Source organism: Emydura macquarii, unplaced genomic scaffold, assembly GCF_026122565.2.
Source record: "Emydura macquarii macquarii isolate MOO-44397 ecotype Brisbane River unplaced genomic scaffold, CSIRO-AGI_Emac_v2 contig_2422, whole genome shotgun sequence".
Taxonomy (NCBI): domain Eukaryota; kingdom Metazoa; phylum Chordata; order Testudines; family Chelidae; genus Emydura; species Emydura macquarii.
The window spans coordinates 35459260-35473514 of NW_027132559.1; the positions used below are offsets into that span (position 1 = coordinate 35459260).

A 14255-nucleotide genomic window follows, 5' to 3' on the forward strand; every position below is an offset into this window, starting at 1 on the left:
CATGGGATTCACTGAGGGTATTCATAAGGAGATGTCCAAGGCTGAGGAAGCTATCCAGCTAGAGAGGATTGCTGTCATGCCACTGGGAGAGGAGGATATGGCTCTGTCACAGCGAGGGCACTGGCTGCGAGTTACTTCTGGCAACAGGAGGGGCTCCACTTCACTCCCAGCTCACCCACCATAGTGATGAAGAACCATTATGCTGCCCTGGCAACGAGTGACGAGGAATCACCCCCGCAGGTGGAGAAGGAGAAGCCATGTACCCCCAATGCTGGGAGCATCACAGCCACCACTCCTAGGAGACAATGTAGGGTAGTGGTGATTGGTGACTCTCTCTTGAGGGAGATGAAGCAACCCATCTATCAGCCTGACATGGCATCCTGGGAGGTATGCGCCCTGCCAGGGGCCCATATCCAAGATGTTACAGATGGATTGTCGAGGATCACTTGGCCCTCTGACTACTACCCCATGCTACTCATCCATGTGGGTACTAATGATACTGTGAGGTATGACCCTGAGCAGATCAGAAGTGACTACAAGGCCCTAGGAGTAAGGGTGAAAGAGTTGGGGGTGCAGGTGGTGTTCTCTTCGATCCTTCCAATCAAGATAGGGGCCCAGGCAGAGACAGATGCATTCTGGAGGTGAATGCCTGACTGCGAGGATGGTGTTGCCAAGAGGACTTTGGGATGACCATGGGATGCAGTTGCAGGAAGGAGGACTGCTAAGCAGAGATGGGGCTCACCTATAAAGGAAGGGGAAGAGCATCTTTGGATACAGACTGAGTAACCTAGTGAGGAAGACTTTAAACTAGGTTTGATAGGGGCAGGTGACAAAAGCACACAGATAAGTCAAAAACATGGAGACCTGGAAGAAGATTCAGAGTGAGTGGGGAGCACATAGGCCATTATAGCTGGGATAAAGGAGAGACAAGAGAGAACATATCGAGGGAAATCAAATCAGTGTCTTAGATATTTGTATACTAATGCTGGAAGTATGGGAAATAATCAGGAAGAACTTGAAATGCTAGTTAATAAACACAACTATGACATAGTTGGTATCACGGAGACTTAGTGGGATAATATGCATGACTGGAATATTGGTATAGAAGGGTACAGCTTGCTCGGGAAGGACAGACAGGGAAAAAAGGGAGGAGGTGTTTCTTTACATATTAAAAATGCATATACTTGGACTGAGGTTGAGATAGAAATAAGAGACAGACTTGTTGAAAGTCTCTGGGTAAGGAAAAAGGGGGTAAAAAACAAGGGTGATGTCAGGGGTCCAGTACAAGACCACCTAACCAGGAAGAAGAGGTGGATGAGGCTTTTTTTAAACAACTAACAAAATCATCCAAAGCACAGGACTTGGTAGTGATGGGAGACTTCAACTACCCAGACATCTTTTTGGTTAATAACACGGCAGGGCACAAATTATCCAACAAGTTCTTGGAATGTATTGGAGACAATTTTTTATTTCAGAAAGTGGAGAAAGCTACAAGGGAAGAGGCTCTTCTAGATTTGATTTGGACAAATAAGGAGGAACTGGTTGAGAATTTGAAAGTGGAATACAGCTTGGATGAAAGTGATCTTGAAATGGTAGAGTTCATGATTCTAACAAATTGTAGGAGGGAAAAAAGCACAATAAAGACAATGGATTTCAAGAAGGCAGAATCTGGCAAACCAAGGGAGTTGGTAGGTAAGATCCTATGGGAAGCAAGTGTAAGGAGAAAAACAGTTCAAGAGAGTTGGCAGTTTTTCAGAGACATTATTAAGGGCACAAGAGCAAACTATCTCACTGTGTAGGAAAGACAGAGACCACCCTGGCTTAATCAGAAGGTCGTCAATGATCTGAAACTAAAAAAAGAGTCCTACAAAAAGTGGAAAGTAGGTCAAATTACAAAGGATGAATATAAATAAATAACACAAGTATGTAGGGACAATATTAGAAAGGCCAAGGCACAAAATGAGATTAAACTAGCTAGAGACATAAAGGGTAACATGAAAACATTCTGCAAATGAAGCAAGAGAAAGACCAAGGCCAGGGTAGGATCATTACTCAATTGGGGGGGGGAGCAGGGAGAGAATAATAGAAAATATGGAAATGGCAGAAGTGCTAAATGATTTTTGTTTGTTTTCACCTAAAAGGTTAATAGCGATTGGACATCTAACATCGTGAATGCCAGTGAAAATGAGATAGGATGTGAGGCTAAAATAGGGAAAGAACAAGTTAAAAATTACTTAGACAATTAGCTGTCTTCAAGGGCCTGATGAAATACATCCTAGAACAGTCAAAGAGCTGACAGAGGAGATCTGTGACATTAGCAATTATCTTTGAAAAGTCATGGAAGATGGGGGAAATCCCAGAGGACTGGAAAAGGGCAAATATAGTGCCAATCTATAAAAAGGGAAATAAAGACAACCTGGGGAATTGAGGCCAGTCAGCTTAACTTCAGTATCCGAAAAAATAATGGAGCAAATAATTAAGCAATCAATTTGCAAATAGTAGAAGATAAGAAGGTGATAAGTAACAGTCATCATGGATTTTTCAAGAACAAATCATGTCAGACCAACCTGATAGTTTTCTTTGACAGGGTAACAAGCCTTGTGGATGGAGGGGAATAGTAGATGTTGTATAGCTTGACTTTAATAAGACTTTTGATACTGTTTCACATGAGCTTCTCATAAACAAACTACCTAGATGGAGCTGCTATACACTGGGTGCATAACTGGCTGGAAAACCATTCCCAGAGAATAGTTATCAGTGGTTCACAGTCAAGTTGGAAGGGCATAGTGAGTGCTGGGGGAGGGAGGGTCCCGCAGGCATCAGTTCTGGGTCCAGTTCTGTTCAATATCTTCATCAATTATTTAGATAATGGCATAGAGAGTACACTTATAAAAATTTGTGAATGACATTAAGCTCGGAGGGGTTACAAGTGCTTTAGAGGATAGGATTAAAATTCAAAATGATCTGGAGAAATAGTCTGAAGTAAACAGGATGAAATTCAGTAAAGACACATGCAAAGTATTCTGCTTAGGAAGGAACAATCAGTTGTACAAAATGGGAAATGACTGACTAAGAACAAGCACTGCAGAAAAGGGTCTGGGGGTCACAAGCTAAATATGAGTCAACAGTGTAACCTTGTTGCAAAAATAAGCAAACATCATTCTGGGATGTATTAACTGAAGTGTTATAACTAGAGACAAGAAGTAATTCTTCCGCTCTACTCCATAGTGTTTAGGCCTTAACTGGAATATCGTGTCCAGTTCTGGGAGCCACATTTCAGGAAAGATGTGGACAAATTGGAGAAAGTCCAGAGAAGAGCAACAAAAACGATTAAAGGTCTAGAAAACATGACCTATGAGGGAAGAGTGAAAAAACTGGGTTTGTTTAGTCTGGAGAAGAGAAGACTGAGCATAGCAGCAAGGGTGGTTTAAATTGGACATTTGGAAAAACTTCCTGAATGTCAGGGTAGTTAAGCACTGGAATAAATTGCTTGGGGAAGCTGTGGAATCTCCATCACAGGAGGTTGTTAAAAGCAGGTTAGATAAACACCTGTCAGGGATGGTCTAGATAATGCTTGGTCTTGCCATAAGTGCAGGGCATTGGATTAGATAATCTCTCGAGGTCCCTTCCAGTCCTACACTTCTATGATTCTATGTGAAACTGTGGTTGTCCTTAATATCCCCCAGTGTGGAGAAGCAGGGGTAGGGATGCAGCTCCTGATGCCACATGTAATTTTGAGGATGGTCTGTAGGGAAGGGCTATACTGGACTTCTCCATGGAGGTGAGCCCAGGATTGTTGAACCTGTAGGTCCACAAGAGATTGCAGCATCTGTGTTTGTTGCCGGACAAGTCCCATTATGTCCTGGTGCATCTCCCTCTCTGACTCCTTGGTTTTTCTCCTGTCTGTTCTTTCTTTCTCCATAGAGTCGACAATATTCATGCTCCAAGCCCTCTGTTCACGGTCTGATGCAGCACCGGCTTGCAGGATCCACTGAATATGTCATTCCGAGTCCCCATCTTTCTCCTCCTTATCAGACTCAGTTTTTCCACGGGTGTGGAGGGGGAATCCCTACAGGCCATAATGTCAGCAGCTACAGATAAAACACACAGAGGTACTGTTGTCAGTTACTCACAACAGAAAGTGAAAGTTAAGATTGAGCACTCCCCTCCCTTGTTCCCCTAAAGTGTTAAACAAGACACACTTATTGACACTTCTGCGTTGGAGTGCTTGTGCACAGCACCCCTGACAGCTCCAGCCATGGTGTATATGGGCCACCAAAGGTGAGGGAAATGAGGAGGGAATTGCTCAGTTGCATGAAACACTGAGTAATGGCACTGAATACTGGCACAGATGGTGGTGATTTTAGCTGATATTTCACTTCTGAGGCAAACAAAGGCACAGAGAGCATATGCTGCTATTCTGTTTACTGCAATGGAGCCTGCCAAAGTTATTGCCAACTGGCATGGAAAAGTGTCCTGCTGTGGAGAAAGAAATGAGGCTGCCATCCCTAGAAACCTTCAGGAGAGGGCTGCAGAGTACCTCTATGAAAGCTTCATCGCGATGTCTTGGAAGAATTCAAGGGATGTCCTTGTGTACATAAACAAACAGCTCCACAGGGCCCATCCCATCTAACTCTATAGGAGTATGAAAAGCAGATAATATTGCTACCTCTCTTTGTTGTACTGCTATCTCTTCTAGTACTAATAAATTAATGAAAAGTTGATAACTGTCTGCTAAGTTGGGGGCACCACTGTAATGAGAAATAAACTTACCCAAATTTGCTTCCCCTGCATTCGGCTGATCCATGCTCGATTGCCGGGACTGACTGGACTGCAATGGAGTCTCAAACAGGTTCTGGCTCATGGCATAGCTGGACCCTCCCCTTGTATATCCCCCATCTTCCTCCACTTCCGCCACCTTGTCCTTGCTGTTCACAGCAAGAGCCTTGACTCGGGCTCCTCTGAGGCATCCAGGATGTTGTGTGGAGGTGGGGGTGGGTTCTCTGCCAAGTATGGCATGCACCACTTTGTAAAAGTGGCAGTTCTGCAGCTGGGCACCAGATCAACTGTTGGCTTCCCTCACCTTCTGATATGCCTGCTGCAGTTCTTTTCCTTTCACACAGCTGCTGCTGATCCCTGTCATATCCCTTCTACTGCATCTGCCATGCAATCTGCTCGTAGGTGTCCATGTTTCTAGGGCTGGTCTGTAGCTGTGCTTGCATAGCTTCTTCTCCCACCAGCCCCAGGAGATCCAATATCTCCTATCTACTCCCAACCAGAGCATGTCTGGAGCATGTAGACAACATGGTCAGTTGGGCAGTTGCACACAACAATGGGAGCTGCAAGGTGTGTTTGCCAAGCATGACAATCAGGAAAAGGCATTTCAGAAATTCACAGAGCTTGAAAAGGCAGATGAGGGCCTTCTAGTCTCCATGAGCCTTGGGCAATGGAGTTCACAACTGTGACCAGAGCAGTCAGTGTTGGGATTGTGGGACAGCTGCTGGAGGATCATTAGGGTCAACATACCTAATGCAGTGTTTACATTCACGCTGTGTTGACCTCATTACATCAACCATAGCTCAACGCTGCTGGGGGAGTGGTATTATTTTGTTGGGGTAATAGAGAGCTTACATGGGTGGAAGACAAATTTAAGTGTAGACGCGTGCACAACTTACATCAACCTATGTAGTGTAGACCAGGCGTATTTGAGAGGTGCTGACTGCCCCCAGATCCCACTGAAGTCAATGGGAGCTACAGGTACTTAGCAACCTTTGCAAATCAAGCTATTTTAAGAGACAGAACATGATCCTGAACAATTAAGGGTCTGTCTACATGGCAACTAGACACATGCGGCTTGCCTGTGCCAGCTGACTTTGCCTTGGAGCTTGGGCTGAAGCCTGGGCTCTAGGGCCTGCGAGGTGGGAGGGTCCCAGAAAGTTGGGCATTAGCCTAAGCCTGGAAGTCAATACAGAAATGAAACAGTCACACAGCCTGAGCCCCACGAACCCAGGTCAGCTGGCACTGCTAAGTTTTTCTTTGCTGTGTAGATATAGCCTTAGTGGCAAAGCTCCCACTGACTTCAATGGTGTAGGATCAAGTCCTTAATTAAGTGCCTAAATATGGCTTTAGATATCAGTTCAAACACTGGCCACAGGGTGGCTTAGTGGGTTGGTTGGTTTTGTATAAGATATGTACACCATGTTTACAACTTGCTTATGTTGTGGTGTACCGGATTATCTGAGAAATAAACAGAAACTGCCCTGTGGTTACAATTAATCATTCTATCTAAAAATGTACATATAATCTACCTATATAATATCTCTAATTTGGACACTATATCTGTGCTTAATTGACTCAGAACTATTATCCAAGAACTTTTGGAGATCCACATGATAGTTCTGTTAGAATGATGAGAAGAATGCATATGGCTCTAATGTGGAGAAATGAGAAAAAATGAAAATATTTGATAAAAGAAAATGTCACTGAATAGCTATAAACTGTTCAGTCTAAGGAAGAAAAATCCCATGGCGTAGATTACTCAGCACTGCAAGCTGTACTTTGCCTTTCATCTTAGTGACAGCCTCAATGACACAATGATAACCTAAAAAGAGATAAAAGGACACAGAGATATATACTGCAGTGATGTAAAGGGTATGCAAGTTGAGCATTTGTGTGCTTGCAACTTGGAAGGATCTGAACTGACACAAGCAGGAAAAGGTAACGCATGAGGGGGTTTTTTTGCTTCTTGTTAACTGATTATTCTCTTTGCCTCTCTACGGAGTTCAGGATGATAGTGAAATTTTGCTGCCGGTAAGGAAATCTGATCTAACATGCAGGCAAAACAAAAAAACCCACAAAAAACAAAAACCAACTTAACAATTTGTTTCTTTTTATATATATATTTCACATTGCTGACTTCTATTACAACAACATTGAAGGTCCTGCACACCTAGAGTTTGTCAAAGCAGTAGCCGCAGATCACAAGGAGGTGTGCTTGCCTGCCTCATAGAGTGACATTCTGGCACTTCTCAATTACAGAGTATAGTGCTGCTCATCTTCAAAGTGCTCCACAAATACTAATTAATTGTCCAACAATTAAATTAGAATTAACCCTCTCTTATTACAAAAGGATGTGTTAAATGGAGGTGCCTGTCATTAAAAAGCCCTTCATTTCTTAGCAACTGGATCCTTGAACTATAGATGTTTCTTTCCCCTCACTCCCACCCCCATTTCCAAAACATTGTAAGCAATGACAGAAAACCAGAATATTTTCTTCAGAAAAGGAAATTTTGGTTGAGGGATCATAGCTGTTCTGACCAATTCTACAGCAAACATGAGCTAAAGCAAGCACCTGTCCACTCCCTTGGCATGTCCGTGTTTGTAACATTGTTAAACAATGACTGTGTAGACAGCTGCATTCCCATAGTGCATTAGTGCGTCCATCTGTTTCCCATATTGATGATGACAGCAGTGGCAATATCTGCTACTTACACTGTGCTATGTGATGTAGGGGAAAGACGAAGCTAGAAAAAGCACTTCAGTGTTAATAAAAAACATTTTTTAAAATATTTTAAAACAGGACTATCCTCACTACATTGTGGAGAGCCAGGTACGGAGAGGAAGTTGACAGGGCCATTTTGTTGCCTTTGCAATCTGGCTAGACCTCTGTTTTCTCATCCAACTGCCCCAGCAATGGGAGGGAGCTGACAATGAAGAGTGAGGTATTTTTTTTCCCTGTCACCCCCTCCTAGTCAGAAAAGAGGTGGTGCGGGGGGAATCTCCTCTATCCTCTCTCATCACAGGGGAAGGGGAACCAATGATAGAGATAGAGCTTCCTGTAGAAGGAACAGATGGGGTCTCCTTCCTGAAATATCTATTCTTCTCCCTTCTGGCACTGCTATTGGCTCCACCAACTAGCAGTGTTTTCCCCAAGAGGAGTAGGAGCTCCACAGCATGCCCCCTCCTCTCACACAGTCAGACCATGGCAGCTTTGATGTGCTCCGGGCCTTCCACATTTACAGCAGGAAAGCAGGATTTGGCCTTTAATGTACTCCAGACTTAGTCTCCTCATTATGTAACTGACAGCTCTCAGAAATGGAGCTGGGTAGTTTAGGAAATGGCACGTAGCAATGTGCTCTTTGTTATGTAATTTATTTTTGTTGCAAGGCTGGCCTTTTCAGTAACTTTTTATTTTTTTTACCAAGTATTTAAGTAGTTTGTATGATCCTTTATGTCTGTTGTTGTCCATGTTTTGACTGGTTTATTCTTAGAACAGGCACCCAGGTAAGAGGATTTTATGACACAGTAAAACAATAAGCACACAATTTTAAGGTATTGAATCATCATCCTGTAAGGAGTCTGTTTGAACTACAAACAAAGCCCAGATTCTCATATGCATAATAAACATTTCTGGACTTTTTCTTTGCTTCTTGCTCTTTCAGTATTTTAAGGAAGTGTTTCACAAACTGTGATTTATGAACCAACAGCTTGCTGGTTATGTGGGGCCAGATTTTTGCAAGAGGCAACAATCAGATTTTCAAGTGCTCAGCACACCAAATTGGGGCCACATTTTTTCAGAAGTGCTTGGTTCCTATTGAGGCACTGAAACGACAGCCAGATTTTGAAGAGTGCTAAGCACTGACATCCTGAAAATCTAGCCACTTATTTTGATGCCTAAATGGGAGCTGAGTTGTTTTTTTGAGACTCTGGCACGAATTGTGGATGATGAGCTCTTTTGAAATGTGTGGCCATCAGATGGGGTCTCCCCCTTGCTTCCAGATATTAAACAGTAGTAAAACAAGCTAAAAAACGTCATTTAAAATGTTCCTATTACTTTTCAGTGGGTGTCATCATGAGCCACACTACAGGTCACAATACGGAGTGAAGAGCAGCATCCCCAAGGCAATTACTCCCCCGGTCGGGAGTGGAGGGGTGTGGGACATGGCAAGAGGTGGAAAGGGAAGTAGGACACACCAAGAAAAGGGCTGGTGCAGGTTATTTTTCCATACACTCACCAAGGGGGAAGAAGGGACAAAACTGTGATTCTCTGATTCACAACCAGTCTGTTCTCTGCTCCTGGGATATTGCAACAATGTGCTGCTCCCCACTCAGAGCAGATTTCAAGGTGCCAATCTAGCCCATGGAAAACAATTGCTGAAGATGCTGCAGAGATGGTGCGCAGTTGCAAATGGAAGGGAAGCAATCCGTATGATCACAAATGGGAGGGGTGGCTCATGAGATGCTCTCTGTTAGGATGCTGTCCACAGTACGAAAAAAATTAGTAACCCTGCCTTACAGGCCCAATCCTGCTACCTCTTGCTCATGCAAGAAGTCCTTATTTGCCTGAGTAGTCCCATTGACTTCAAAGATACTACTCACTTGAGGAAAGATTGCTCATGAGAGGGGGATGCAGAACTGATCCCTAATTTGGTAAAGCAGGCCTTATTGGCAGCCAAAAAATGTTTAAGTTTGCCAGTTTGTATATATTTCCTAACACAGAGAAATGCATTAACATTTTTTTCTTATTAACTACAGCTGTTACCATCTATTTCTGCTTTGAGTCAAAATCTGGATTTGAGTCAGATTTCTTGACTGTACAGTATAGCACAGGCTCACTGTGAAAATGATCTTTACAATGTAAATGAACTTGCGTGTGTGTGTTCATTCAATTTGGCAATGCACAAGTATAAACTCTGGAACCAAAAGTATATAGTACATTTGCAAATTCTAGGCAGTTATAAGCTGATTATTAAGTAGCTGAAGAACACAAATAACTTTTTGTGCGTTCAATTGATCAAATTTTTGCTTTTCCCATTCCTGCTTTTCCTGTCAATGTAAGGGAACATTTAATTGTTTGTGGATTTAAGTAATCTCCAGTTCAGAGTTTGTTTTTTTACAAAACCTAAATTTTGGGCCACATTTGACTTGACAGTGTCCTTTAAAAAGAGCTACTATTGTAAGCCACTCCCAATGCGATACATGCTGTGTATGGCCTGCATTGATTTTATTGCCATACTTCTATGAGATGATGTCTATGCAGCCAGAAGACACTTTCACAGCAAGTCGGAGAAAATGTATCTGAATAACGATTTAACTTTATTCTTTCTGAAATTATAGATGGTTTTGTAAAATCTCATGTTAAGTACAAACATACATACCATCAGTGGACAAGAATATTTTGCAAATACAGCTGGTGTAATCAGAGAGACAGAGTGGAACATCAGGCTGACTTTCACTGAATGAATATAAACACTGAGAGACAGAACAGAAACTAACATTCTGCAAAAAGGACCCACAATGACATGTTTCTTAGGAGACAACTATAACAGTTAACATTTCATAGGCATCTCAGCAAACCTTCTACAAATGGAACCTGCTATTTCAAGATGGCTAGATATTTGGAACTACCATCCAATATAACTTACTACCCTCAAATATATGAGGAAACCCATAAAAACAGCAATCCTGGCCTTTTAGTAAGCTTATGTAATGTATACCATAAGGCAGCACTTTCTTCAGCCCATCCCTATTAGAACAAAGGAAAGTAGAAAGAACTATAGCATATATATTTCTCATGCATAGAATTTTTTCACAAATATTTATGTAATGTGAAATTTTTAAAAAAAGCTTAAAAATTAGATGATACAAAACTTGTCTGACTCTTCGGAATGATGCACCTTAAAATCAGAATTCACTGGTTACAGGGAAATCAGGGAACATTCATTAAATATTAAAAGAGAACATTTAAAAACTCGGGGGAAAGCTTCATAACCCCAAACAAACTCTTACTTTAACTTCCACCGTCTTTCCTCCATGCTCGATATGCCTCTCGAGATAGTCTGAAGACAGCAGATCACTGCAACAACAGAAAAGAAACCATGAGCATAGAGTACTTGCACTTTTGCACTACATCTCAGCTAGGGTTGATTAAACATTTACATTTGAAAAGCACAAAAACTGCAGGATAACTTCCCTGACGTGCTCCCAAAACTCACTGAAAGAATTACAGCAGTGGAGTTGCATACTGTGTGTAACAGATTTATTTTCTAATACTAAAAGGTAACACAGGCTAGGCAATTTTTTGATTCAATGCTTCAGAAACTAGTCACTGATGACAGAAAGACCAGGGAAACTGTTGATGTCTAAGAGTGAATAGGCAAAACTGACATGTAAAGGTTATTACATTTTTCCATATATAAAGGGCATATACTTTCAAATCTGATTGATTTTTCTAGTTTACATCATGAAAAAACTAAAGAACAAAAGCAAGCCCTCCTTTAAAGAACACCCTACAAGATACCTCTATTACAGATTGCTTTTGAATTGAACAAAAAATGGCATCTGCCTTCAGCAGACCCCTAAAAAAGTAATGGTGCAGTGCCAAGAAAAAAAAACTCATAATACCTATGTGCACCATAAAGCTGAACTCAGGATCAGTCTAAAGCAGTGGGTAAGTTTATAATGCACAGGGGATTCCAGCCAGGATAAGGTCCGGCTATCCTGGCTGCCTTTGGTGATTCCACTGAGATAGACCATGCTTTTATACTGATGTGTTGGTAGCTGACAGAGTGTCAAGCTATGTCTACACTGACGGCAGCAAAGTCAGTGCAGTGAAGAACAGAAGCAGAGAAGTCGACGGGAGTTACGCAAGTTTTTTGCGTAGTTTGCGTAACTCTGGTCAACTGCCGCCGAATATCCGAGGTAAGTGTAGACAAGCCCTCAGCCTCAGACCTTTGTGGTGGATCTCTCTCTGAGCCATTTATTCACGCTCACTTTCTCCAGGAGTTCTAAGGCTTTTCTCCATATGATTGAGCCAAATGTCCGTAGGGACATTGCTAAGCAAAATTTCAAGGGAGAAATGCTGGCCTAGTCAATGGGAATTTTGCCATTAACTTCTAATTATTGCACAGTGCTCAGTAGATTAAAGAACATAAACACAAATACAAAGCAGACATTGGAGTAAGAGTCAGATAGTGCACTTAGTACCTCACGAGTGACCTAGGATCCAGGAGCCCCCTATGGAGTTGCCTCTTTACAAGGTCTCTTGCTTTCTTGATCCCAGCCGTCTGCCACCTTGTCATGATTTTATGCATGCAAATCAGCCACCTGTGGAAAGTTCTAAGGCCTAGATGATGGTTTCTGACTACATCCCTTCTTGATTCGAATCTTTTGGGAGAAATGGTCTCTTTTAAGATACGTTTATAATCCATGCCCTGCTAAAGTAATATATAGTATTTCTCACCACTTGCAGGCTGTTTTGTCTAGCAATAGTTTATCCTTTCACTGTGTTACTAAAAGAATCACCATAATCAAGAGCACAAACTCTACCCTCAATTACTCCTGTGCAACTCCACTGAAGTTACAATTGTATCAGCGTTACTGAAGTCCCCAGAGAGCTGTGTGCTGCACGACATTCAGAACATGATACGGTCCTTTCCCCACAGAGTGTATAGTCTAAGTAGGCAGATAACAAAAAACATGCTGAGAGCAAGCAATGTTATAAATTGGAGGATGTGTGGGAAGCTTTCTGGGAGGAGAAGGGGGAGTGATAGTGGGCGGTGACAGTATTATTATTTTTAAACTGACAAGAGTATTGTGGCCTTTACAGAAGACATCAACATGACTTGCCTGCCTCCTAATTGTACCACTATAATAAATCTCTTAATTACGTGCATGAGTGTTTTGTTTATAAACATAATTCCCCACAAAGAATGCCTTATGATAATATCTTTATTGTTAATTATAGCACAGTTCATGGAAAATATCACAAAACACCAACAGACGGAGTTCTAATTTCACCTTCAATCCCAGTGACGTATATAGCTTTTGCTAAAATAAAATAGTTATGTCAAAAAACATACAGTGTAAATTCCTAGGCAATGCCAATGAAATTAATAATTGCCTAGGCAGCATATGGTAATGAGCAATTGGCAATAAAATAATTTGCATTTCAGCAGGAATAAATCACATTGTCCTTTATCTATACAGTAGTGTTGCAATAGAAACAGTTTGGTTGAGAGACACCCCCACCCCTTAAAATCCATTTCTGCTGGTTTAAATATTTGTTAACCATACAGCTGTTATAAAAGAAAACCTGCCTCTGAAATGCAACAACAGACAATAAAAAAATCTCACATTTGCTAAGGAGAGAGAAAATCATCAGGACAAAACACCTATGGGCATAAACTGAACAGGCTGGGATATAATGTGTTCAGAACTATAAGCTCAATCAGTGAGATAAACTCCTCGAAAAGGAGTGAGCAAAAATTGCCATATGTTAAGTGCCAAAAAAAAATGCTTCACAAAAAACACATGTGAACTATGACTTTGACAATGAGAAAGCAATTACAATAATGCCAACAAATCTGTTTTTGGAGTCTCTGTTTCTAATAAAAACTACAAGAAGGGAAAATGGTCATTTTAAAAATGTACTCAAATAGAACAGTCTAACCACCATCTGTTTACAATACCACCATCTTTTAGCACTATTTTAACTTCAAGCCATATCAGTGGTCCCATATGGACCAAGAAATTGGTATGGTGTTTTACAAAACACAGATGGAGTCCCTGCCCTGAACAGTTTGCAGCATTAAGAGGTCAGATTTCTGCTACCCTCCCTAGTCGAGAAATCCCAGTGATAGAACGCAAGGAAACTAGAAAGCTCAGGGAATGAGATTTGAGTGCTAGAGAGGGATCCCAATTCAAGAAAGTGCCCTTATTCAGGACAGCACATAAGAATGTGCTTCAGAGCTGTCTTGAATAGGTATGGGCGTAAGCATGTGCATACATGGCTTTTCTGAATTGAGCCAAGGAATAGGAGTCCACAGAGAATAGTTGGGATGTGAAAAATAAAACAGTCAATGAATTGGATATAAAGTGGGTGCAGAGTACAAGGGAGAAGAATCTGCTGTAGAGAAGGAGGTGGGTCAGAACTAAGTTTGGAATGAAGATCATAGAGAAAAGAAAGGAGAATATAAAACAATCAGACTGGAAAGAAGAGGAAATAAATCCATAGATCTTGAAGACTAAGAGGGAGATTTGTACTTGGTTCTAGAATGGATAAGAAGGCAGGGAATATTTCTGAGGGTGGAAGAGATGTGTTTCCTTTTCCAGGTGCAGTAGAAAACTGGATTTTGAACAAACTGAAGCCTGAGGAGTTGAGATTTAGGGAGAACATAAACAATGGAATTACAGCATTCCAGATGACTGGACCTGAATGCATGAACAAAAATTATGAGAGTATAGATTGTTTCTAC

General features: G+C 41.6%; 1 protein-coding gene across 1 annotated transcript in view; it reads right to left on the reverse strand.

The window, feature by feature from the left end:
• Positions 1-14255, reverse strand: part of ADAM22 (ADAM metallopeptidase domain 22) — a 177607-nt gene that overhangs the window by 93664 nt on the left and 69688 nt on the right. The window contains 1 exon segment of the mRNA XM_067562250.1: positions 10789-10855. Coding sequence (XP_067418351.1) covers positions 10789-10855 — 67 coding nt within the window.